Source organism: Nyctibius grandis, chromosome 11 (genome assembly GCF_013368605.1).
Source record: "Nyctibius grandis isolate bNycGra1 chromosome 11, bNycGra1.pri, whole genome shotgun sequence".
NCBI classification, from domain to species: Eukaryota; Metazoa; Chordata; class Aves; order Nyctibiiformes; family Nyctibiidae; genus Nyctibius; species Nyctibius grandis.
In genome coordinates this window covers 23104107-23130674 of record NC_090668.1, presented here as the reverse complement: position 1 = coordinate 23130674, position 26568 = coordinate 23104107, and the positions used below count along the sequence as shown (strand labels likewise).

At 40.5% G+C, this 26568-nt stretch overlaps 1 protein-coding gene across 1 annotated transcript in view; it reads left to right on the top strand.

Annotated features, from left to right (window-relative positions):
- Positions 1-26568, top strand: part of IGF1R (insulin like growth factor 1 receptor) — a 190619-nt gene that overhangs the window by 17473 nt on the left and 146578 nt on the right. Inside the window, exon 2 of the mRNA XM_068409751.1 lies at positions 12587-13132. Within this exon, the coding sequence (XP_068265852.1) occupies positions 12587-13132 (546 nt within the window). The remainder of the gene's footprint in view (positions 1-12586; positions 13133-26568) is intronic.

Below are 26568 nucleotides of genomic sequence, written 5' to 3'. Positions count from 1 at the left end.
TAAACTTCTTTAAATAGAGTCTATTCCATGTGTTGCATTTTAAGGAGGATCACTGACCTGTGTGTTACTTCAGATTACCTCTTTTCTTTTTTTTTTTTCTTTACTTTTCCTGCACTAGTTGTCTTAGTTGGGATTTTTGGATTGATTTGGTGAGGAATATCAAAATATGACTTGGGCTGGAAACAAGATCGTTCAGACTTTGGCAGTGTAACTGAAGCGACTCCACTTTGGCACTGAGGAGTTTTGTTCTGATTCATTTGTGCTGTCTTTTACTTTCTTCTTTGGTTTAACTTAACTTTGGGTATCTTGAATTGAGATTAAAGCATGACTCTTCAGTGTTGTTTACAGGATACTGTCTTCCTGTGTCCTCTGTACCAAATGTAGCTTGGAAATATGTCTGTGTGTTGACTTTCTAGTTCGCAGCTTTTTCTCAGCTGAGGTGGCTAATAGGGGCTTTTGCAAAGATGCTGGGTGGAACCGGAGCAGCTGGGACACTAATGTGTGTGACTTTATCAGGCACAAAAGCATTTTACACTGTGGCGGCTGTTGGCTGTGTCAAGGTAAGCCCCTGTCTTGGGCAAGTAGAGAGGAAAAAAAAGAGTGAAAAGGAAGGGCAGGTAGATGTGTTCTAGCAGTTTGAGTATGGTAAGGGAAGATGATGATGGGGACAAGTCTGCTTTTGTTGTCCACAGAAGACACCAGAGATGACTATGGCTGTGGTGCTACCCAGCACAGTCATTCCTGTCACTGGAGGACTCCCTTTTTTGGGTGGTCGTCTTTTCCAAAGCGGACTAGAAAATTTTCTGTTAAAGACTGTGTGTGACCTTTCACAGATACGGGGGCAGTTTGTGAATTCAGGACTTTCTCTTTGTGTCCTAAATCGCTGGTTAACTGTGGAGGAAATAAGGAGACCAAGTCCTGGTTTCTGAATCTGAAGTTGAATGAAGCTGGCATGTGGTAAAGAAAAGCACAGTCTGCTCAGATGTGTTTTCTTAACATGGAACCAACTAGTCTTGCACAAATACCGTGGTTTGCTTTCACAACAGCAATGAGAGGCCAGTAGAGCTGTCGGGCAAGTGAGGTGAGGCCAAGGACTGTCCATCAGCTGCGCTCTCCAGATGATTTTACCTTTAAGCTAGCAGTTGGAAAAGAGTTTTTTTTTTGTGTTTTTCTGTTCAGATCCTTTTTACCTATGCTCTTTTTTTTCCTCTTAATTTCTGTTTTTCTTTCTCAGATCAGACTTAGTTTAAAGCTTTGCAGTGTAGCTGTGTTTAAATGTGTATGTGGCACTGTTACCCAATGTAGTTATGCCATCAAACACCCGCCCCGTAGGTGCAGCTTATGTTGGCAGGAGCTGTTTGGCTGGTGTGACTTAATGTTGTTGGGGCAGGCAAATCATAACTACAGGCAGAAGAACTCTTTTTTGGTTCTGGTGTGGCTGTAGTGGCACAGCCTTTGCAGTGGAGACTAGATTCTTCCCTTAGTTTACAGCATGGGTAGCTATTTTACTGTATAGTTTTACTATACTTAGGTGGCGGGGAGAGGATGCGGGATGCTGTAATTAGTTCTGGGATTTCAGAGCTTGGTGAATCCTCCTTGTGTCCGAAAGCAGTGGTCTTGCCAAAGCTTTGATGAATGTAAAGTAGTCTGGATCCAGAGAGAGATTTTCTTTGATACAATCCTGTAGCCTAATTCTGAAGCCTTGTGAGCAGCTTCTGCCCGTATGGCAGTTTCCTTCTCGTGAAGTGCAGAATTACTTCTGCTGATGGTCCCTCTGTTTGAGAGATGGTATCTATTGAACATCAGGTAACATTTTTTTTGTCTATCTTGCACAATACAAAGTGGCTGTATTGTTAGGATTGGAAGCTTTTCTTCATCTTCAGCGAAATGAAAACCTGGAGTTCTGGTAGTTGGCTGTGCCTAAAAGGGCTCTAATTTTCTATGCTTAACCCTGTTTATCTGGTTGCTTCTCACCTGTGTGCATTAAGGGTGCTTTGTTTGTGGTGAGACTCACCTTGACTGGTATCACAGAGGTGTGTTTTGTTTTTTTTTTTTTTTCGTGCTGGTTATTGTGCTGTGATGCCTCTGAGATAATGAACACCCTGTGTGAATGCTGCTGTTCTAGTATAAAGGACACTTCCCTTGGTTGGGCTGTGTTTGTGATACTAAAAGCGAGTCAAAAGCATCCAGTTGGCCAGAAAAGTGAGTTCACATAAGAACTCCTACTGATACAGCTACTTTGGTTTGTATTTGCATTAAATTGTGTTCTGGTGCAACTGTTTTTGGTTGATAAGACCTGAACTACTAGTCACCTTGTCTCTGGTGCCAACCCATGTGTTTTTACCTTGTATTTGGAGAGGAAGGTTCTTTTTTCAATCTAGTTAGCTCATGACTGGAAAGCCCCACAGCACCTGTGTGTATGTAATTTAATACCTTTAAAGTCCTTTTTGGGGATTGCAAGTTGGTCATATTTTAACTGCCTCGAGAAAGCAGGTTACAGCATGACTTGGGTGATTTTAAGCTGCATAGGTGCCATGTGAAGGGAGGGGTGGGAGAGCTCCCTGTTCTGGTAAATGAAGTTTGATAGCACTCTCTTTTTTCTTCTGTGCAATTAGATGTTGTGGTTTTTGTTTGTTTTTTGGTTTTTTTTTTTTTACACTATTTGAAATCTCTGTTCAGGTGGAAATATAAGATTAATGGAAGTCTTAGTTTATTAAAACAGAAATATGACTATGGAAGGCCAGAGAATGTAGGATTTCTGTGTTTCATCACAGAAGGAGATGGTTAGCACAGGATAGTAGGGCTGTGTGTTGCATATTGTTAAGAGTAATTGCATCAGACTTCTAATTTTCTTGTGAATCTAAGTATAAGTTCCCGGTGATTCTCTATTAAATCCTTTCGCTGACCATTATGGATGCAATTATATGTTATGAAACTGTTTTGTCAGTTTGCTTGTAGTGAAGCCTGAATGATCTGCCTGGTTGGCCAGTCATAGAATCATAGAATGTCCTGAGTTGGAAGGGACCCACAAGGATCATAAGAGTCCAACTCCTGTCCCAGCATAGGACAACCCCAGTCATTTTAAAAAAAAAAAAAAAAAAAAAAGTCCCCAAAAACCTTTAAAGAGAGGTGGTTTCCTCGATTACTGCAGGATGACAACTCAGCGGGCAGCTAAAAGCACAGTAAAGTCTCCCTAAATGGGAGTTGCTGAGCCCAGCCACATGATGAATTTTCATTCTGGAAGAATTGGCTGCTTATCCCGGCTACCTAAGTGTATATCCCATAGGTCTCTGTCAGCCAGTTGCTGAGTCACTTGGGTGTGTAGACAACTGTTTTAAAAATAAATAAATAAAATAATGCACACAAGTATTTTTTTTTTTTTTTCAAGGTGGAGAAGAACAGTCCCCAGGAGGGACAATTTCTGTTAAGCTCTATTGTCATCACAGATTGTGAAACATAAATTCAGTGTTATAAACAGCTTGTAATTTCAGTCTTCCATTTTTGCTTTAGCAGGCATTAGACTGAATCTGCTGGGATAGCGTTTAAACATTATTATGACAGTTAAAAAAAACTTTTACTCTCCTAGTTATTGGTGACAACATGCCACCTACTCACTTCTATGTTATGTATTTTGTATGGCACGCTGTTATTTTGTGGTGCTGTCAGAAAAGTAATAATGCAGGGTAAGAAAGGGTGCAGAGGTTTGAAGTCTGTCTTTCTTCCTATGAGGATGGAGCTCATCTTTAGTGATTTAGGCATTACCTGTTTTCTTCTGCAGTTTTTTTTTGTTTGACTTTGACAGTTTTCTCACAAGCTGACGAACTTCACCAAACCGTGACTCTGAAGTGTTGCAATGTAGTTTATGGAATTATTCTGGAGTTGCATTCACCTGGTGCTTCAGACGGCTTTCCCTTCCTTGTAAATACACAGAAATGTCTTGCCAAAGGTTCAAGTGTTCAGCTCCAACCGTAATGCTCAAAGAACGGCGTTCAATGTTTCACATATACTGTTCTTTAGTGGATGAGGAATTTACTGGAGGTTTGATCTTTTTGTTAGCTTTTTGTCTTTTTTTCTTCTTTGTTTGAGTGACAGAGAATCTTGCAGGTGGTGTCCATAACCTGGGCACTACAGATTAGAGTTAAAAGTTTGGTGCTACTTTTACTTGGTTTGATAGCCAGGGGTTCTGGGGTGGTCATGCAAGGTCAGCCACTTGAATGTTACTAGCTCTACAATACCTTCCTCCATTTTTGCCCTGTGTACGCACGAGGACGAACAGAAATCCGTGCCAACTGAGCTGCTCGCTCACGTTACGCTATTTCAGTAGTAGGAGGTAACAGATGTGGCTTCAGAGGAACCCCTGAGGGATGTGCTGGGCCAGTGCAGTCTTGGTGAGAGAGGATTAATTTGGGGATGGCTTTGTCATGAGGATGCTTTCACGTGAGTTAGGCTAAATCTAGACCCACTTGCTCTGATGAGCTGTGTAGGGAAGGCATCGATCAATATTATTAAAGGGATTCATTTCACTTTGTTGGCTCCATTTTTGCTAAGCTGCTGTTCCTGTTGACATTCAAAGTAAAATGTTGGCAGAGAGAAAGCAAGTGAGATGAGGGACAGCAATGTGATTTATTCTGATTTTTTTTTTTTTGTAAACTTATGGGGAAGTTGGAAGAAGTTCATTGAAAGCAGCGATGCCAGAGATATCTTTAGCCAATGACAGCTGAAATTGCAAGAGCAAAAAGGCAGAGACAGTTTGAGTTTGTGATGTGGGTTGTAGTCCTCCTGTGTGTTATTTTTGTGAATGTTTTGTTCTGGTCAGCTTGGTAACACAGTGGCCCTTGGATTGGGAATATATAGTTAGTAGAGTGGTAAAAGAGAAAATTAAAGTAGGATGTGTGTATTTTTCTAAGGGCTATGGGAGACAACGAGAACACGTGTGGAGAGGGGGAATCCAGTCACTTTTTAAGGTATTTGGGCCAAATTTGATTGGGCCTCTTGTGACCCACTTTTCCTTCCAAATCTGGGAGAGAAGAATTCTTTAAAAGATTGCTAGGAGCGATGAGTGACACAAGGTAGATTAATGATAATAGACTATATTTCTCAGAAATGACAAGGTACATTGCAATGTAATCTCCAGTCCCTTGAGTGTTTAGAAGATGATAGTGGTCTAGCTTTGTCCTCCAAAGCTTAACTTTCAATTAAATGAAGAAAAACCCCAATCCCTCTTCCTGAGCCTTAGATGTGTAAACAAGAACGTTCTCAAGACTTATATTCAAATGGAAACAGTTGGTTTTTTGTTTGGGTTTGAGTATTCCCTTTCATGTTTTGCAAACCCAAGATGGCAGCGTAGTGCTAGAAATACAGAACTTGAAATTCAATTATGGACTTGCGTAGCAAAAGCTAAAATGGTTGACGTTTTCTGGATTGTGAGGTGCTTTTTATCTATCCCCCCCACCCCATGCAGAAAGATGTAACTTCATAAAATCTTGGTAAATGTAAAGCCACTTACGTAGTGTATTCAATGAAGAGGAATAGTTCAGTGATTAGGGAGACAGCTTGAATCATGTGGTGTAGATTTAGTTTCCTCCTTGTTACTGGTTCTGACATCCCAAGAGGTAATACAAAAGCTGGCTTCCCTGGGAAGAGATCTAGTGATTGATGTGACGCATGCAGGATAGGTGAGCTTAAAGAGTACAGAAATTTTGTGGGAGGTTGTGTAAGTACATTAAAGACACTAAAATATATATTTCATTCATAGTGTCACTATGAAGGCAAAACCAAGAGCTAGTGGGTGGTGGAATCCTGTGTTAATGTAAAGTGTCATAAGCAATCTCTCCAACCACTGATTTCTGTGAACTCCACATTTAATTTCTTCTGTGCATAGTATGCAATTAAAGAATCCTTAGACTTCTGTAGTAATTTTTTTCCCCTGTGTCTGCAGATGGTGCAGCTATGCTGAAACTTTCCGTGGGCTCGAAGGGAAATTGTGGTTGCTAATCGGTTCCTTCGCAGTCTTTCTACCTTTGCCTTCCAAGTCTTGGAGTAAAACTACAGGAACAAACTAGTCTTAAGACCAGGCCATGGACTGCAGTACCTCTCTGTTCAGCGATGACTGAATAAGAGCACTTAAAGATTTTTCTTCTTCACGGCTGTATGACAGTCCTGATGGTTTTCTTAAAACAAGCATAATACTTAGCAGTAAGAATGAAGAGAAGTTAAGGTCAAGTTTTTTATTTTCCCCTGTTTATAATCTGTATGGGCGTAACCTTTTCAGACTATTCCCTCTCTGTTTCCACTGATGTGTCCTCCTGCTTCTCTTCTGAGCAATTGCAGTCGTGTAGAAAAGAGGCTCCTTTTAAATCTGCTGATGGGCTTTATCGTGTGTTTAGTTCCTTTTACCTAACCGGATTCAAACCAATTTTTCAGATGACATGGAGATTAGGACATTGTCATCAGCCAAATTTTTTCTTTAACCTTCAAGTGTCTGCAAGGAATTTTCTTGAGCCATTGGGTTTTTTCCACTGTGCCAGACAACCCCTCTATTGAGTTGATCCAATATATAGTAAACATGTCAATATGTAGGCCATTATACGTTACGCAGATCTAAATCCACCCAATGCAATAAATGTGTTCTTTGTTACAGTTACAAGAGAGGTATGGTAACTGGAGATGCTCGTCTTAAAAAGGATGCTGCATGCTGTGGACCTGGGATGAGGGCTGCTGGACCGCAGCCACATTCAGTAGCTGCTTTGGACTTTTTTTTTTTATTAATAAGTACCTGCCATAGATAAACTAAAAAACACATGATGAAAAGGAAGTGGCTCTGTTGGGAATAAATGACAACACAGAAGATGTGCTGATCTCCCAGAAAGACCCACAGCTCTGAGCTGATACTACTGAAGGATGACGTGGTCAAGCATCTTTCATTAGAGGAGTTTGGGAGAGAGCAATGTTACTGTGTTCAGTAGCATCAGCTCTTAGCTGACCAGAGAGTAGCAGTAGCTGTCTGGGAAGGCAGACCTCTCATTGAAGTGGAGTGTGCTCAGAAAAAGCCATGATTGGCAAAGTGAGATTTTTCTTGTGGTGGTGGTGGTGTGAGCGAGCTACTCTGCTAAAAGTAGAACTCGCCACAATTGGTTTTTGTATTAGGCCTTGTAGTTCCTTCTTTGTGTAGGAAATCATCCAACACTGATGGTAACATACTGTACTTGTTACCACTGTACAGAATTTCAGGGTAGATGAGAAGTTGAGCAACCTCATGCCCTGCCTTAAAAAAACCCTTTTGAACCTTGTGGATCACAGACTTTGTCCTCAGAATGGGTGTTTTAACCCCTGGGCAGGAAGGTGATGTGGAATTAGAACAATTTCTGCACCTTCAGCGCTTCCTTTCAGCAACCAGCATGAGGGGATAAGTTTCTTTTTTAAATGGAAAAGCTGAAGGTGTCCAGGCTCCTCATTTAAGATAAAACTTTGCATCTCTACTCTGAAGGAGACAATTTTCACAGAAAGGAAGTCAAAAGAGGGAAAAGAAGGGGAAATCATAAATTGCTTTGGTAACACACCATGAGTATACAAAACAGGAGAAAGGTGACCAGGAGTTGATTTCAAGATTGCTAGTTAGGTGTTAATGGCAAGCGGTCTATCCTGATTCTCATTTCAGAAATAAAAATGACTGCACAGGCTGAACAAGTTCTTGTTGCTAGGGAAAGGCTGACCCAGCTGGAGCAGACTTAGGTTGAAAAGGCCTTAGACTTGCGAAAGGGTTGTGCTGGGATGACTAAGAGCTGCCTTGGTGCTGCTTTGTCTAAGACTTTTTGTGGTGTTGAGAGCGCCAGGTAGTGATGGTTGCTCCATATTTAATTTCTGGCTACTTGAGAGGATAGTGAGACCATTCAGTGTAGTACAACCTTTTAACATTACCCAAAAAAGTAAAGGGCCAAAGGCAAGGCTTAAAATATGAAGGGGTGTATTTTTTTTTTCAAGAAAAACCTAAGCATAGTTGTGTTTCTTTAGAACTTCTAGATGGAGTAACTGGGAGGAATATACAATTTGAAAGCAAGAACTACACCATTTCTTGTAGGAAATGAATTCTTCTCTTATTAAAAACAGTGGATGTGTGAACTGTCAATCCTGCCCTCTACCACCTTAGTATTGATAACATATTAACTGCTATGAATATGTGAACAGCTGTGACAGATGCTGTAGCAAGCAGAAGTTTGCTGATTTCTGCTGATTTCTCTTTCATAGTGTGCCATGTTGCAAAAGGAATGATTCCTTCGAAACACAGAAGGGCAAGAGGCAGGTCCTTTTAGGAGTAGCTAGTGACCTGAAATAACTAGTGGATATATAAAAAGGGTGAAGACCTGCTGCATGGTGTGAATGATTATCTGATGATAGATGATGATTAAATAGCAGGTGTTTCTCAAGGTGGCAAGGTTCTTCTCTATGTCAAAACATTTTTTATGATCAAAATGAGCATTAGGAAATCATAGTTAAGGTCAAGAAGAAACTACTACTCTCAGCTCTGTGTGTCACACACAGCTTTGCTTTAGTCTGGTGTCAACTTGCTGCCTGTGTGCTGTGCAGCGTGCATGTGTGTTCACAGCCTCTGCGCTGCTCCTTGGTGCCCCAGCCTGGAGCAGCACTTAGAAAGGAGACTTGCCAGGAGATTCTGCCAGATGAAGGAGTAGGCTGCAGGTCACATTAATTACTCTCATCATATGAACCTGTTATGTGCCATCATTTTTCCTGGTAGTTCATTGACCCCATCTCAGTTACATGATCAGGCTTGGATCTGTCCTCTAACTAGGAATGGGCTGCAGGTCCTCAGAAAGACACTAGTGTGGAGTGGGTTTTTCCATTCCCTTTGGAAGTTTACATGCCCTGCAGCTTGCCCCTGGGATGCTCCCAGAAAAAAGAGCACAAGTTGGGCTTCTTGTTGGATAGTAGGTAAAGCTCGCTGCTGTTGGACTAAAGCACTACTTCCAGGGAAGCATTTGTGTTCCTCTAGGTAAAGAATGCATTGCTTCTCTTTGGTATTTTGCTGTATTGGGGAGTTATCTTTTAAACAAATAAATATTACTTTAATGAACTAATTTCTCACTGAGAATTAGGTGCTTAGTTTAGAATGAGTCTGAGAAATGATAGGCAGCTTAAGGAAAGGCTTGGAAATCTGTAAGCAGCTGACTGAAAACAGCACGAATCTGACCACTGGTAATTATCCTGGGTGTTTATAATCTACCCAAGACCCAAAACTATTGGGGCAGGGTAATAAACAGATGTTGCATTTTTATTTTCTGTTAGTGAACAAAATAAATGCGTAATAGTTAACTTCCAATTCTGAATTAAACATGAAACAAAGGTAAGTTATAGTAGTCATATTAAAAAAGCTCTATAACCTGGAATATCAAAAGCTGTTAAATGGAATATAAATGCTCTAGAGAGCATTTTATGTGCACTTCATTGTCTGACAGACCAGTTTATATTGTAAGTCCATATAAGCTTTCTCTAAAATGAGATCCAAAGAAAACACAACACAGCCAAATGGAAATTGTAGTTGACTTTGAGCTCTGATTAATTTGTTTTTCATATAATCCTTTTCAGGGCAGTGAGAAAAACGTGAGAAAAAGATGATGCATTGTGGTATAATTAACTTCCGTGAACAATGTGAACTTTAAAAGAAATTTGCTTTTTTTTTTTAAAAAAGATCCATCTGCTTTAATTGGAACTGTTTTTTCCAAATGTCAGTATGGACCAAGATGCTTGTCCTATTTCATGTTTGGGTCTCTGCAGTTCTCATTATATGCGTGAAGTTCTGCAAAGCATAACTCACTAGATAAACTAATAAGTTCTTAAATCAAAAATGTCAGCAGCATGCTCATCTGTAATCGATTTCTAACATTAGAGCCCACTGAACTTTATCCTTTTTCGTATTAAGGGGATGATGTTTCATAATTGAGGCAAGTGAGTGCATACTTTTGCCATAAGGTTCTAGAAATCTCATTGATTTATAAAAGCATTAAATATCTAAAATTAAGTAACTTTCAAGCTGAAACAAACATAAAGCTAAAAGCAATATGACTTTTAAAGCCCAGCCTCAGAAAAGATGCATGAACAGATATATAATGCTTTAGGTAACGGTTGCTGCCATTTCTCTTACAAATTGTTCTTTAGGGTATTGTAACTCAGCTGTTTTTAAACCCATCACTCTGGAACCTTGCCTACAAAATGTCAGCGCAAGTGCAAATTTTATTTCTTTAACAAAATAAAGGGCTTTGGAGCGGTTAGGCTTTCTAAAATTTTATGGCAGTTAAATAAATTTTGCTACTTTTGCTTTGCCATAACAGGAATCATACTGTTCACCTTGTCCTGTCGGCAGGTAGAGACCGAAACTAAAACAGTGTAATTGGAAAAACATTGTGTGTTCTAACTTGCCTTTTTTGAAAAAGAGAAGCCCAATGTCAAAGTGTAAATCTACTCGTGTTATTGTCAGGCTGTGCTTTGGGCAGAGGGCACTGTCCCTTGAGAGCAGGTGGAGGGATGGTTACTTTAGAAGAAAATTTCAGAAGTTGAAAGCAAGACTTGGGACCAGCTTAGTCTGGGTTGAGATTGTCTTTCCTACAGATTCAGGAGAGAAGCCCTCACTTCTGCTGCATGGGACCAGTACATCTCTTAGCAGATCCACTGTCTTGGAGTTCTTTACCAATCCCCCTCTCCCATCTGGCTTCTAAAGCTGGGTAATGCCAACCCATTCACCTTAAGGTTTTCCTGAAGATAAAGCCTTGACACGTGTTCCAGGCACTAGTGTGCAATTGTTCTGTAGTCAGTATATACTGAAATGGGGATTCCCTGTCTCACGGGTCGTGATGGCCAAGTGTTACTGTTCGTACATTAGTTTTGGTGTGTTGTTTTTTTTTTTTTCTTTTTAAAGGTTTAAGGAATGAACTTTTCTTGCATATAGCTGCTTCTAGTGCAGCAAGTCACATTTTAACAGCCTCTGCTTTCAGCTTGGATCTTTACAGAAGGAAGATTAGGTAATAGTTTGTGTAGAAAACATCTGTTTCTTAACAAAGATCTCGCCCTGTTTTTTTTTACGTTGTCCCTCTAACAAGAAAGTCCTTTAGTCTTTTAAAGACTTAAAAGTCTTTAAGTCCTGTCAGATATTAGAGTTGCTGTGGTTTTAGCATGCTCATGTTCTGGATCCTTTGTTAGCTTAAGTTATTAGCCTTAGATAAGTGTTGTGGGATGGAAGGACTGCTTTCTATTGTCAGGGCAATTTCTGAATCTCTGGACAATTTGTCTGGGTTAGAATTTAAGTTTTTTGGCTCCAGTGTTTGTTTAGACCTTTTCCTTGTCTGAGGAAAAAATGTTGTTAAAATAATTAAGCCTAGCACGCATAAAAAGAGAACGTTTCACAAAATTGAATTGCTTGGGGTTTATTTAAGTTTTGGGTTGCTTAAGTAAATTGGCATTTTACTTTGTTTGCTTACAAGCAACTTACTATCTATTCTGGGGATTCTTTTTTTCCATGTTTTCCACAGAAGACCAACTCTGAGAGTTTCCAAGAACAACAGCTCTCTACACTCTGTAGTTCTTTGTTTTACATCAAAGTGCATTTTATGTGTCTCATTATTACATTATTAGTACAGTTTTCTTCCAGCTCCTTTAAAATTTTTATTGTGGCACGTGTCTAATAGGGAAAGACCTAATATAGAGATTTATTAGGGAACAATCCTTTTGGTCATTGTTTTCTTGAGAGTGCATTGAGTTCAGTCAGCTGTTTGAAGGGAAATTCCTCACTGTGATGCTGTGTGTTCTTGTAAATAAATTTACCCCGTGTTTCTTAGAACTCAAAAAACTTTTTTGTATCTTGCTGTCAAAATCAGTGAAACTTGGCTCACTGGAACACAGGAATTCAGTTTATTAGCTACAAGTCCAAGCACTTTCTTTTCTTCCCGCTCACAGTGCAGGAAGTGCTGACCAGCTTTCTGTGGATTTTGTGTTGTTGCTGATCTGTTGCAGGACTCGCATTCAGGAATTAGGGCTAGTTTGGCTTGTGACCCTGGGAAGAATGAGTGATTTGAGAAACAAGTTGTAATTTTCTGGAAAGTGTTCCCCTTTATGTGTGCGTATCTTAAGGGGGGTAGCGGGTCGGTTAGTAATGTAATGACCAGTGGATCTCTGTATTACCTAACTTGTTTGGAGTCATGTGGTTGAACCCCTGGCCTGGTCATGCATGTCATGATGTAATTTGAAGCAGGGTGTGCAGATGCATTTGGTTTATCTTTATGTTCCTCAATCTATGTAGCTCTTTTCAACAGCAGTAATAAAACAACATTTCCCTGTCTGCTGCAGAATACAGACAGCTTGCATCTCTGTGCTGGTCCTGCTGTTGTTTATAGTGATAGGTTAAATTAGGTGAATATTCAATAGCTGTGTAAATCAAGTACGCATTTTCTATTTTAACATCGTAACCTAGTTAAGAAGTTAAAAGTCTTCTGGCCATCAGAATATCCTACTTGCATTCCAATTTCAAAAGGCTTAAAAATGCTTTATTTACTAACCTTCCTGTCTCCTTTTACATTTTCAGTTTGCGGGCCAAATGTTGACATTCGCAATGATATCCATGAGCTGAAACGCCTGGAGAACTGTACGGTAATTGAGGGTTTCCTTCAAATTCTGCTCATCTCTAAAGCAGAGGATTACCGCAACTTCCGCTTCCCAAAGCTCACTGTCATAACTGACTATTTGCTGCTCTTCCGTGTGGCAGGCTTGGAAAGCCTCAGCGATCTCTTCCCCAACCTCACAGTCATTCGTGGGAGGAACCTCTTCTACAACTATGCCTTGGTTATCTTTGAAATGACAAATCTTAAAGAGATTGGGCTTCACAACTTGAGGAACATAACCCGTGGGGCCATACGGATTGAGAAGAACTCTGACCTGTGTTACCTCTCCACGGTGGACTGGTCTCTCATCCTAGATGCAGTGTCCAATAACTACATCGTTGGGAATAAACCTCCAAAGGAATGTGGGGACTTGTGTCCAGGAACAATGGAAGAGAAGCCATTGTGTGAGAAGACATCTATTAACAATGAGTACAACTACCGCTGCTGGACCACCAACCACTGCCAGAAAAGTAAGATTTGAGTAGATTGTGTGTTTTTGTTGACTGTTTCTGAAGTAAAGGTTTAATTTTGCGGTTTTATTTTAAGCTCTTTAAACTTAAACTTTTATTCTAGTTTTGTGTAGTCCAAATAACGAGTTATCCAGTTACCACACAAATAGATTCCTCCCCAGCCAGTGAAGGATCATCTCACTTGATTTAAAAAAAAAAAAAAAAGAACAAAAACAACAACAAAACAAAAACCCAACAACAGAAACCCACAAACTTTCTGGGTTACTTCCCCATGGAAAAGATGCAAAGTAAATGTAGAATTAAAGGCATTGTAGCAAAGCTGGAACCAGTTTTACCTGCCTTGAGGACTTTGGCAGGAGGTGGCTGTTGAATGCCACCTCCGCTGAAGTGACGGTACGTGTGTGCCAGCGTCATTGCCGTACTGAAGCTGTTAACTGGACTTATTTTGACTTTGTTCTTTGCCTCCCTTGGCATGCACCTTCAGAAATTCCTCTAATGGTAAATTCTGTACGTAAGAACTTTTTTTTACTGAAATCAGTTTTTACGGTACAGTCTGTAGCGTCAGAGGGTCAATGGATATCTTGACTCTTGGTGAAATTAACCTTGCCCTTTTTGTTCTTATCTGGTGTGATGGGGTTTATGTCTTTATAGCAAGTATTAGCAAAAACAAAACCTGATCTCTTCTCACTTTTTAAAAATAGAGTAAACAAATACATAGTTTACTCAAATAACATGATTACATGGCAGGCTTTTTGAGTTCGTCCTGTAACTTTACGAAAGCTGAGCCCTGCAGTATCAGTAGGGCTTAATTACAAGCAGTCGTCACTGTGAGGAACAGTTCCTAAATTCCACTTGCAGTCTTGACCAAAGCTGCTATAATGATAGGAAACACCACAGCGTGAGGAAAAAATGGGAACAGGGCTATATTCAGGTTACCTTCATCTGGGGACACTGTTTTTTCTAAGTAGCTCATCAGTTGCTTGTGAAGTCCTCATGTTCAATTACAACTGAAATTAAATACCTTGAAGGGCAGTTTCAGTCAACACATGACAAAAATATCTCTGAAAAAGGCATTTGTAGGGCTATGCCTTTATCAATAATTCTTATAGGAAATAAAGTTTGTTTTTAAACAAAGAAAACCCCTCAGCCTGTTAGTTTATGATTTGTGCAAGGAGAGGGAAGTGAGCTGTGTTACTTTCTCACCGTGTGTTGCTATGAGTCGTTAGGCTTCTACAGGACAAATTTATGTACTTCATTAAAAGTGTGTGACTCCGTTGTCTACAGAGGGTGACCTAGGTGATTCCTGTGCAACCTCCCTGCCTTTGGTAGTTCGAATGGATGTAACTCGAGTGTATTTAATCAGATATAACAACTTACTTGCTTTCTGTTCTGTGCTCTGGCTATTTGGAGTAGACAAAAGTAATGTGCAAGAAAAACTTGTTGACTTCTAGGGGAATGTTAAAATAATTAGAATCCTAAATGCACATGAGATCTGTTTAAATAAGATGAGGTCATAGTTATACTGTGATTGATGGCAGCGCTTTTAAGGCAAGGGTGTAGGTAATGCTTTTCTTTTCCTATATGCTTTCATCTTCCTTTCTTGAGAGATTGTGAAGAAGAAAGCAAGTATTGGAAAAGAACCTTGAAAGGTTTGTTAAGAGCATTACACTGTGGAAAAACAGTGTAGGTTTAGAGTATCTTAGGATGCAGGGCATATAAAGAAATGATCAAGTTCTAATCAATAAAAGGAGTGAGAAAGTTGGACCTATTTAACTGTTTGTCATGATAAGCTACTGACTTCAAGGAAGACAACTTTAAATTTGCCAGACGCTCATGTAAAAAAAATAAAAACCAACCAACCCCCAAAGTACTCCCATTCTGAAGAAAAACAAGGGAGGTGTAACTGTGCAGTTGTTCAAAAGGAAGCTTTTTGTCTGTCCCGCTAGATTGCTTGGATGCTTTGGCAATGAACTCCTGATCTGGAGAGCACTCTTGCAGTACAAAATTACACAAGATATGAAAAAGAATAGAAGCAAGGACTTTTAAGTTACTGAGTGTTTAAATCTGCATTTTCCTACCAGTAGAGATATGAGACCTATGTTATTTTCCAGGCAATATTTTTCCAGTGTAGTATCTAATTTAACCTTGACATTCTCCTTGTGCGTCACAGTAATGTTAAACTGAAAATGCTGTCTATCACTCAGGGTTCCTTTATGCCTTTTTATTTTTCTTCACTCTGGATCTGTGGAGGAGTGTATATTAAAACTCTTTTGTCCTTGTTTAGGCTTTACACTGAAAGATCTCAAGGTGGTGGGTAAAGGTTGGTGGGAACATTTAGTACTTTAAGAAGCCTGGCTTCTGTTTAGTTTTGCCGTTGAGTGGAAGTTGTTTTTTTCCTTCTTTTTCTTGCTCACAAACAAAGGAAGAACCTGTGCTTCCTTCAATACAACGTTGAGGGTGGAGGGAGGAGAGAGGGAAGGATATGGTGTGTTTGACTTAGAATAATCCATTGACATTTCTATAGTAGAACAAGCTACAAAGAAGCTGTAACTTTTAATTTCTCCACACCCCCCCCCCCCCCCCCCATTTTTTAAGGTTCAGCATAAAGCGTCAGCGACTTCTCTGCCCGTTTTGTTGCACTGGTTTCTGTGTAGTATACATTCCTTTACCTTCAAGTGCCCCAAGGCAGCAGCCTTACTAGTTTGCTTGCTTTGGAGCAGCGGCATGCTGTGTTGGGTTTGGCATGCTATCGACTCTCTGACTTGCACCTACTTTTCTTGCTGCATATCAAATGCCAGCTGTATTTCACTTGGGTTGCAGGTCCACATAGAAGACTCCCTCAAGATAAAAGGAGAGTACTGAAGTTGTTTGCATCAGTGGTTGTGCTTTGGGGCACAGGTAGAGATGGAAAAGATAAAAACTGAGCGTCCAGACATACAAATAAGATTATGGCCTTTTTTTTTTTTTCCTGGCAGTTGTGACTGCTGGAAATGTTTATGGAAGCTCCTGCATCTTACTCAGTGATTGATGTGAGAACAAGAAAAACTGTTCCTGCTGTACCCCATAAACGAGTAGTCTCTGATGACACGCTTGCTTTGCCTGTTCATTGGTCTACTGTAAAGAAAACTTTTGTTGTTTTCTGTATTCCTTTGGCTTATAACTAAGTTTTGAGGTCTGCTGCCTTAGTCACTACGCCTTTGTAAGCCTGCAGAAACCAAATGTAAATTACAACCTTAAAAGCCTGCCTGGAAGTTTAGGATCCCTTGTCTACCATAACCTTTGTGTTGTTTTTCAAACAAGTCCACCCAGCGCTTCCTAAGACACTTCCGCGTTTGCTGGGGCTGTAAGAAATGAACTAGGCAAACTGTTTTATCTGGGAAAGTAATAGCAAAACTAGCAGTGGTCCATATGCCAGATCTATGGTGTATGGGTGGGGTTTTTTCTTTCTTTCTTAACTTCATCTTATTTATTTGTCCGCTCTCCATCCACCCCCCGGTTAAGTTGGAGATGCACTCTGTGAAGTGTTAGCTGAAGCCCATTGCTTTCCTACTTGGATAAAAGAAAGACTAGGGGTCTGGTGGTAGGGAGGACAGACTGTTAATATCTGCTATGAAGGAATAACAGATTTAACTGTAGCTTCTGTGTGAGAGGACAAGAGCACAGTCTAGAACTTGGGGTCCTCCCTTAGTGGGAGAGCAAATTATAGTGCTGCACAAAGGGGATGAAATAGCCACGCTTCCCATAAAAACAGTGATGGTGAGTGTCTGAAGTGCATGAGGGACCTTTAAGATTAGATTTGCCACTGGCATAAAAAAAGTAGGTTTAAATTGGCATTGTAGAGAGAACATGGATTAGGGTTTTAAGCATTAAGTGCTTGTTTCAAAAGAGGCGAATTTGACATGAAAAACAATAGCTCACGTGGACTGTGCTTCACAATACAACAGAAGAAAACTTTCAGCTTCCAAATGTGTGAAACTGAAGACCATGGAAAAGGCACGTGAGGATTTGGAGGCTGATAAAGAAGCAGATGGCAGCTAAGCACGAAATGTTTTTAATGAAAATGTATCCTTATTCCTTTTGAATTGGTTTGACAGTGGCCTGAAAAAATATGGTGTATGAGGGGAACGAGAAGCAGGAGGGAGAGAATGACAGCGAGTGGGAAGAGTGGTCCATATGTACCTTCTACTAAAATGTTTAAACATACGGAGACAGTAACATGATGTATTCTCACAAATATTCGGAATCTGCTCCTGTTTGTTTACACGGAGCTCAGAAGATAATGCAGTTGACTGGTATCGTTTGACACAGCTTCATTGACTTGTGCGGTGCTTACCAGTATACGCCATCTGGGAATCTGCTCCCTGTTGATTCAGCAGAATAGTGGTGAAAACCATGTGCTGGGGTTTTTTTTCCCCCCTCCTCTCCTTCTTGTTTTCCCCTCTCTGAGGAGTATTCACTATATTCCCCTGTCCCTTAGAAATATGGAACATATGTGAACTATGTAGACGTGAAGAGAGCGAGAGGAAGAAGTTGGGAGCCAGAGGTGCCGAATCATATTGCACTTATTTTGCTTTAAATTACATCTGCATGCTTTTTTCTGTTTGCTGCTTCATTTAAGTGTCGGGTTTTGGTTGTGTTTTTTTTTTTTTTTGTGTTTTCTCTTAAACCCTGAAACAGAGTAGAAATTGCGTGTATCAGCATAGGGCAACATGCTTTAAAAGTTTTACTCTCTTAGCAAGCTAATTTGATGTGATATAATGTTAAGTGAAACTAGCCCATGTAACACCAGTCCTACCTTTGTTGGGTTAAAAAAAAAAAAGTATCATATAAACCTGAACATATTTTGAAATGGACAGGTTGTTTGTCCGTTTAGTTGGTGTGCAAACTCTCCAGCAAATAAACATCTTCTGAAAGGAATAAACAGAAGGGTAGACAAAAAAAAAAATTGTAAAAGGCGCAGTTGGTGTCACTGAGTTAGAAAAATCTGGAGCATGTTACAAAAAATTTTGTTAGTGTTTTGGTTCTGAATGAAGTTTTTTCCTGACTTTCACTCCCCTCCTGAGAAGGCTGCTCTTGAGCCAGAGGTTTCCCAGAATTTTTATTATGGCTGTGAGAGCATATTTAATTAGTAAGCTGGAATGGCCACAGAGCAGTTGAGGCCAATCTGCAGTTAATTACTGTAGCAGTGGTTTATATTCTGAGAAAAGGGCTAAAATTAAACAAATGTATACTTGCAGTTTTTCTTTGTTCTGTTGCAAAGTGCCATAACCTGGGAAGAATATCTTGAATCTTGCAGCCTGCACTAGTCACCAAAACCTAAGTGCTAATGTTGAATACTCATCTTGGCTTCCTAGTTTCTTCTGGCAAGAAGATGTGTAGTGTTTTTGAGAGGACTTAAAATTTTGGAATTTTGTTATCCAGTATTAAAAGACATGATGCAATTAACTAGGTCCATCAATGACACTTTGCCATGCGTTAAAAAAACCTTTTAAAAATCCTCTAAAAAGTTTAGACCTTTTCCCCACTTTTCGGAATAAAGAATAAAAGAGAGTTCGAAGTGTTGTTAGGGTTTTTGAAAATACCTTGTGTCTTTTCTACTCACATGTACACACAGAGACACACTTTTCTCCTTAGAAAACATCGTATTTTACACTTGCTTCAATTTGCTTTACCTTTGTCAGTCCAGAGGTGTGTTTATGTTCACCGGGTGATGTGTAGCCATATTCTAGTGACCATCCATGCTATTGGAGAAATGTATTTCTTTTGGTGTTGTTTCTGATACTGGGGAGGGGTAATCCCTGTGTAGTGGGATGATACAGTAAATGGTGCCATGATTTCAGTGGAAGTACAATACCTTGTAAGTGATGGTCAGGGTGGTTAAATGTATATGCCCATTTATTCTGAGTAATATAAACTCTATTTTGCATAGAGACCATTCTGATTTAAGAAGAATGAGGATTAGCAGTTCTGAAGTTAACTCCACAACAAACCTGCTCAGGCTAGGAAGCAGAGGCAGAGTTTTTTGTGCTTTATGTAAATACATCTTATACTTGCAGTTGAACAAGAGCGTGCTGTGATTGGAACCTGGACAGAAGGCCCTTCCCGATCCCCACTGCACCTGTCTTCATGGCTTCAGATTTCTGCTTCATGAAACTTTGAAATCATGAGTAATTTTTATTGCTACTACAATATGGATTTACTTGAATTCTCATGCCAAACAACTGCTCCACTGTCAGAAAAAAAACACTATAAAAATATAATTGGAGATCACTTACAGGAAGTAGTAATTCCCTGGTTTTATAGGTTGCATGTATGTTAATTCCTCAGTTCAGTTTCTCTGATGCTCTATGGTAAAGGGTGGGGAAGAAAAACAACGCCAGTCCTTCTTACAAGCAGATACAAAAGCATCACTAGCTTGTCACACATACAGTGTGCAATCTTTTATTGTGTAGTGCTTGGAAAGAAGTCCTGGTCTAACCTCTCGTTATATGGGAGAGGGGAAAGGACTTTGTAGCCCAAGGGGCCTGAGGCTGTGGAGCAGGGGGGGATACGAAGATGATGTCTACAGTCACATTCAGTGAGGGTTTCTAAGATGTTGCTCATTTATTTCAAACTTTAAAAAAAAAGAGTACTTTAAAACGTCAGTAACATCCTAAAGGTACTTTCAAAGATACTAGATGTTAGTGACATTTCAGAAATTTGATAATCTGGCGCTAGCTAGGATTGGAAACGGTGCTTTTGGTTTTACTTGCAACACTTCTGCTGTTCTTAGAGACTTGCTTTCATCCTAGAGGAGACTGAGGATGATGTGTTGTTTAGAGAATTATTTTTTGTTTTACCTTCCTGTGCAGCAGTACCATGTTAAATCCATGAAATTAAATATACGTCTAAACTTGAAGCAAGTCTTTGATTCACCTGCTTAACGTGGACTTCCACGCCCCATTGATATATATTAGACGAATGTTTGTTAATAGAATAGACAGTTGTATTGGATAGTTAATTACATGTAATGTAAGACTTTAATTTTATGATGAACGTGCAAAACAACTGGGACCTGGGAATAGCTAGCAGCGTTAAAGGGAAAATGTCAGGGAAATGTCAAGTGTAAAACCAGAAGAAAGCTGTGTTTTTGCTGTGTTCTTGCAAATGTCGCAGGGACAAGGCAAGCGCAGCCTGGCTTAGCATTTTCCACAGTTCTCTGTGGCTCTTATCCACGCAAGGAGTCCGGCGTGTAGTGGGTTACTGGCTTTCCTGGGGGCTTCTGCTTTGACACAATGCTTGTATGTGTGTTGTAACAAGGGGTGAACTTGAGCCGCAGTCTTTTTGTCTTGGTGGAGGCCCTAAAAAAAAAATCTGCCCTCCATCCAGCTGTCCATTTTCATGGAATGTATAGAAATACATCATTTGTGATGACTGATCTGCAATTGAATTTGGCTGAAATGGGCTGAAGGAGGTTTGGAGGTGGGCATGTGAGCAGTCTCGCTGAACTTGCCAGCCTACTTTTCATGAGAAGTAAAGGTAAAACTTAGGTTCAACCCTGGATAGGAATCATGCCCTCTAAAAATTTTGAATAGTAGGCACCATTTTCCTTTTTTTCCTTCCCCAAACACACATGAATGTAGGGATGAATTGTCCTTAAGCATTTTCATAAGTGGTTTTCATGTGGCAAACAAGTTTTTCAGTGTTAAACAGGGATGAAACAGCCTTTGTTTAGCCTTCCTTCCCACTAATAGTGTGATTTCCTTCTCAAGTCTGTTTATGGCTCTGAGAATTAACTTGTAATAAAAAGATGCTCGGCTAATAGTATGTTAATACAGATTGTTGAATTGGCTTTTTCTTCTGAGGTGAACTCAGCCTGGTTCAGTTGCCGACTGTCTCTTCCTCCCCCTCTCCAGCGAAGTTTTCAGTGTTTGGAATGGAATGTGCATGTGCTGTCAGCCGAGTGCTAAAAATGATTTAGCAAGTAGTTTGCCCACCATGAAATGGTAAGGGTGTGAGGTGCCCATAACCTGGCTTTCTAAAGCTAGAAACCCTATGCTGTTCTCTTCTTTTTTTTTTTTTTTTTTTGTTTTGTTTACTGTTTCTCACTGGGCAAAGTGAACTTGTAGTTACCTGCCCAAAGCGTAGTTCTGTATGCCCTGGCTAATTATTAAATGCATTTGTATAGCCCTTGACAATGTAGGCGAGAACGAGTTCAGCATGTGACTTGAGGATCCCTCTTGGAAAAAGGCTGGTGGTTTTTTGGAATCTGGTTGCTGATTTGCATGTTCAGGGGGATTCGAGAGGCAACTCAAAGTTCTCGTCGGTGCTAGTTGAAGTTCAGCTTATGCTCTTAGGTGGATCAAACTTCTAGTTTGTACGCCAGTGTGACCTTCCTGATGTGTTTTTTCCTTGTTGCAACATATTGGGTTTATAGGCACTTAACTGTTCCCTTCTTAATAAACAGTGCTCTATAGCTGTTGAGACTCCTCTTCCCAGCGTGTCCATCGTCCCTCCGTTATTGGCTTCTCTTTTTACTAGCGTAACTCAGTTGAGGGTTTTTTTTCTTCATATTTTGTGTTTTTTTTTCTGGTTGATGTGTGAGGGATGTATATGGATGATTAAAGCCTACAGTTTTGGGAAATGATGCCATTTAGGAAGCATGTTTGAAGTGTTGAGCGCGCAGAGAAAGTCTTTTATATCGGTGCAGGCCTTGGGAGGAGGAGATGTTTTTCTATGTATAGAAACTTCCCGTATAGGATGGCAAGAGAAGGTTGCAGGGGGGTTGCCTGTCTCTTTAAGTGGGTTTATAATTGGCTAGGAATTTTTGTCAGCTTAGTCACTGCAGCATTCAGCGGATGAGGGGAAAAAACCACAGGCCCCAACCGTTACAGCCGTGGATAGGCTCTGTCATCCCGAAGGAATGCATGTGAACAAAACACTTTGTGCGGTGCAACCGTTGGCCTAAACAGTATTGCATTCTTAAAGCAGGCTCTGAGTCACATGGAGCAGATGGATTGTTTCACTAAAATGGAAGTTATGTATCACTGAGCACTCGGATTGAGCTTTTAAGTGTGGTTCGAATAGGTCATGATATGTGAGTGTGATGAAGGGGTGTAAAGGTAAAAAAAAAAAAAACAACAAAAAAACCAAAAAAACCACAAACACAAAAACCCAGCTCCTTGTTCTGTGCTTGAAGTAGTTTCTGTGGCATTAGAAAGGCAGGAAAGTCTTTTGCTTTGTTAATTACTGGGCTGGCACACCGGTCTAAAGATTCTTCTCTAGACTTCAAAGAAGCGTGGTCTTAATTCTGAGGCACTTTGTGTTCATCCGGGAAGCTTCACGCAACCCAAACTATTCCAAAGAAACCCCTGTTTTATTTAGGGGAGGGAGGGGGAAAGAGAAACCCCAGACCTATTGGCTCTTCTCACAATGAAACCAGCTGCTTAGCTCTTTTCCCCCCACCCTACCCAGCCTTTTGCACCAAAAATCTATCTTCAAGCCGTTCTCTAGTGAGCACAGTATATCGATTAGCGAGAGAGTAGCTCTGTCTCTGTGGGTGGTGTTACCCTGTATTTGGCTTTATCTCTCTTCCCTTTAAGGGATTTGAAAGGATCTGATAGGAGCATTGCCAATCTCCAACATTCAAAGTGTGCAGAGGAGGAGCTGTGACTTCTGGCTAAACAAATTCAGAGCTGTCAAGTGATTTTTTTTTTTTTTAATTTATTTTTAAATTTTTTTTTCCCCCTCCTGTTTTGTGGGGAATCCTCTTTAAAGAGTGGTCTAGGATTTAACGGAAAACCCGTCATCCAGCTGGTCGATATTGACAACTGCTGTCATTTGGCAGGCTGTTGCTGTTTGGAGTGGAGCAAGTTTGGAGGTCTTAATCTGGTTATCACTAAGGCAGGTGTTTCAGAATTAGTGCGTCCTCATGTAGTATTAATTGAATCTTAAATCATTACAACACAAAGGGGAAACGCTGACTAAATTCCCTTCCATCTCTGGAGCTTTGCTCATGAAGGCAGCACGGGAATAGGAGCTCTCTCATAGAGAAGATGCTTTACTTTTTAAGTGCTTGGTGAAGGCTGTTTGGCAGGATCAGAACTGACTGGTCCACGTGAAACACTACACGCAGAACTGAAATTGCAGTGAGTCACTGTCTGCTCTGTCTTCTGTGATCTGAGAGTCTGGGATAAAATACTGCAGTGGGTGTTACAGATAAAATCCAGTATGCAAATCCTTAATTCAGAGATGAAGCGTTCTTCCTCTTCTGCTCACTGCAGTTGTTTGTCTGTGTGAATCCATTTCTTTTCTGTAGAAGAGAAGATAATCAGTAATACCTTGCTGCAGAAGATGGAGAGTGGTGGCAGGGAAGAGAAATACCCCTTCCAGCAAACCAGCTGTAGAGATCTCGCTAAATTCAAGGTCTGGTTTAGGATCAAGTTGTTCACAGGAGAATATAAGTAATTGGAATGTATCTTACAGATGGAAGAATTAGTGTTCTTCCAAGGCAAAGATTTTATTCTTTTTCTACCTTTAGGAAGCTTCTTGTTACGGTTAGAATTGTGTCTGTGTGGCAGATGGTCTCTTTAGGAGAAAAGTGAAATGCAGGTAAGAGAGAGTGAGAGGGCATTTTTGGAGTGGGGAACGCAGTGGAAATCTTCCAGTATGGCAGTGCCTGGTAAAAGTGGTAGGACACTGAAACCTGTGGCGATTGCAGGTCCCAGCCTCTAGCTTCTTGTGGCTGGAGAACTGGGCTGACTGGTCTAAAAGGAACATTTTACTCGTGTGAACTGGCGTTGCTGCAGCATGGCACTGTTTTAATCATACTCAGATCTGTGTGCTGTACCTGTGGTGTGCTGTTAGAGCTCTGGATACAGTGTCCATATGCTTCCTGATTAGATAAGTTCAACATCATGCATGTAGTACCTGAAAAAGTCAAGCTGTGAAGCTTTCTTGCTTTTCTTGTCTACTTATTAAATATTTATTAAATGGTAGCCAGCCTGGGATGAGGGAAGAGGAGAAAATATTACTGAACAATATGGGGCTTACCAGTCACCATAAATGGTGCAAAGCTCTGTGCAGATCCTCCAAGAGATGTACTTTGTTTACATTAAGCATGCTTAATAAACAGTATCTGTAATAAGGCTACTTCAATGAAATTGTATAGCAAGAAGCAAAAATGTTTGCTTTTCTTTATCTGCGGAGTGGGCTGCATGATCTGACCTGTATGCGAGGGTGCTGTCTGGACAAAGAATGTCATGAGCAAGTGGACAGCTATTTTGCAATGTTATCCTCCTCATTCTTCTAGTATCCAGGAGACATTGGAGTTCGTGTGAATAACTCTGTGCCATGCCTGGTTAAACACAATGCTTTAAAGCAGGAGTTAAAAAAAACCCTAACACAACGACGTTCCCACCCCCAAATCCTACTGGTAAAGGGTGAAGGAAAAGGAGAGTTTCCTCCCAGCTTGTGTTCCCAGCAACAGCAGCAAGTGTGGCAGTAACTTGCCTGGGTTCTTGCATGCCGTGCTCCTGTCTTCCTTTCAAGACCTCTGCCTTTTCTGTCCTCCCCTTCCAAGATGCACTCGAGAAACTGGGAGCCTTCCCTTGGCCTGTTTGGTCCTTAGTGCTGTTCTCTGCAGCAGGCAGAAGTGATGTGCCTGTCTATTTCGTTCTGCTGCTGCTTGGTAAACTAATGAGCAGAGGCACTGCAGCTGCCAGGAGGAATTCCTTTCCAGCAGTTTTGCGAGAAAAGTCAGCAGGATTAGGGCCTGGTTAAAACTTGATGTTTCAGCAGATCTGCTATGCAAACCATTTGGGTGAGGGAGAGAGCAACCAGAGTGGCAACCAGCTTCGCTTGAGGCAGAAACAAACTGTGGGAACAAGGAGGAGACTGTCTTGTTCTCTGTAAACCATAGTGCTGCTTTGAGCATTTTGGTGTGCTTGAGTACATATATATATAGATATATATATGTGTGTGTGTGTGTGTGTATATATATATATGTACTTTTTCTTTTCTGCAACAACACCACAAGTTACTCTCTGTCCTGGCTTAGAGGAAACAATTATTTCAAAAGCCTTTCTTAATAGCTTTCTTAATAGCCTTTTGAGCTGCTCTGATGTTTTGCTCTTTGGATGTGCCTGCTCGTGCCAGATTGCGCCCTGGATCTCACGGTTCTGGAGCACCTAGTTAGTTATCTATCTAGGCAAGGAGCATTGGGGCACCACCCAAGTATTTAAAAATAGAAATAAACATCTCATGCTCACTCTTCCTTCCTTGATTAAATTTATAGGGTTTGTGTTGGGCTTGTTTTGGTTTGTGTGGGTGAGTGGGTGTGTCTTGTTGATGAAAAAGTAATTTCAGGAGAGCTAGAGTCAGAGGAATATATTTCTACATTAGTTTGGAAGCCATGAGGTCTTTGGTCATTTTAATTTCTGGGGTCAGTTTACATGAAGGTTCTGCTTTCTATGCTTTTAAGATTTTTTTTTTTTTTTTTTTTTTTTTCCTGGTTCCCAGTGACTGACTAGCAAAATGCAGCTGCTGTGGGAGGTTGCAGTCACAGCAGTGAGAGGTCATCTCCTGGGTAGCTTGGGCCATTGCCAGGAAGTATCTGGAGAGAGACCTTGAGCTCCATTACCTAGAGGAGCAGGTTCAGAAGGTAGATCTCGTCACTGTAGCATGGAAAGACAGTCTGCAGCAATAATGGTAGTGCAGTGATTGCAGTAACCAACAGAGGAGTTGTCTACAGATGTGATTATAGTAATGTGTTCTTCAGTAAAATTAGGTGAAACAGGTATTAAACTTTTTTTTTCTTGTTAAGTGCTTTGTTGTGCTAGTAATTTTTTTCCATTCTTGTGAAGTAGGTGTGGTTTAACCTACCTGTATGCTGCAGTTACAAACACTTAAACTGTCATATGTAATATGTGGAAAATAAGATTAGCAGAAGTAATAAAAACAGAGTGTTTGTGCTGCTGCAGATGTGAGAGCTAATGGGACACCCAGAGGCAAGTGATGAACCAGTTCAACAGGGACCAGGCACTCTGGTTTAGCAAGCCATTCTGTCCTGAACACCAGCGATGGATACAAGCTAGACAGTGATTGCAAACTTGTTTGTTTGACTTTGCCTCAGTGCTTCCTGAGCCAAGCTGCCTTAATTATATGAGGGAATTGTTTCTCAAAGTGACTTCCAGATAAAACATTATCTGGACTTGAATGACTCTTACATCTGTAGCAGGTGAGGAAAGTATTCCTGAGGGTCTGCTCTATGTGCATTTCCTTTGGAAGACCTCTGTTGACATGTTTTAGTCTATTTTCTCACTACCTGTTGTATAGGACAAGGCAAGAAAATAGTAATTGTAGAGAAAAATATTCTGGGCCAGATGGTCTGCTTTGCAGCATGCATTATAGAGGGCGTTTTGATTTGTCATCAGTACTGTTGTGAATTGGAGCTGTAG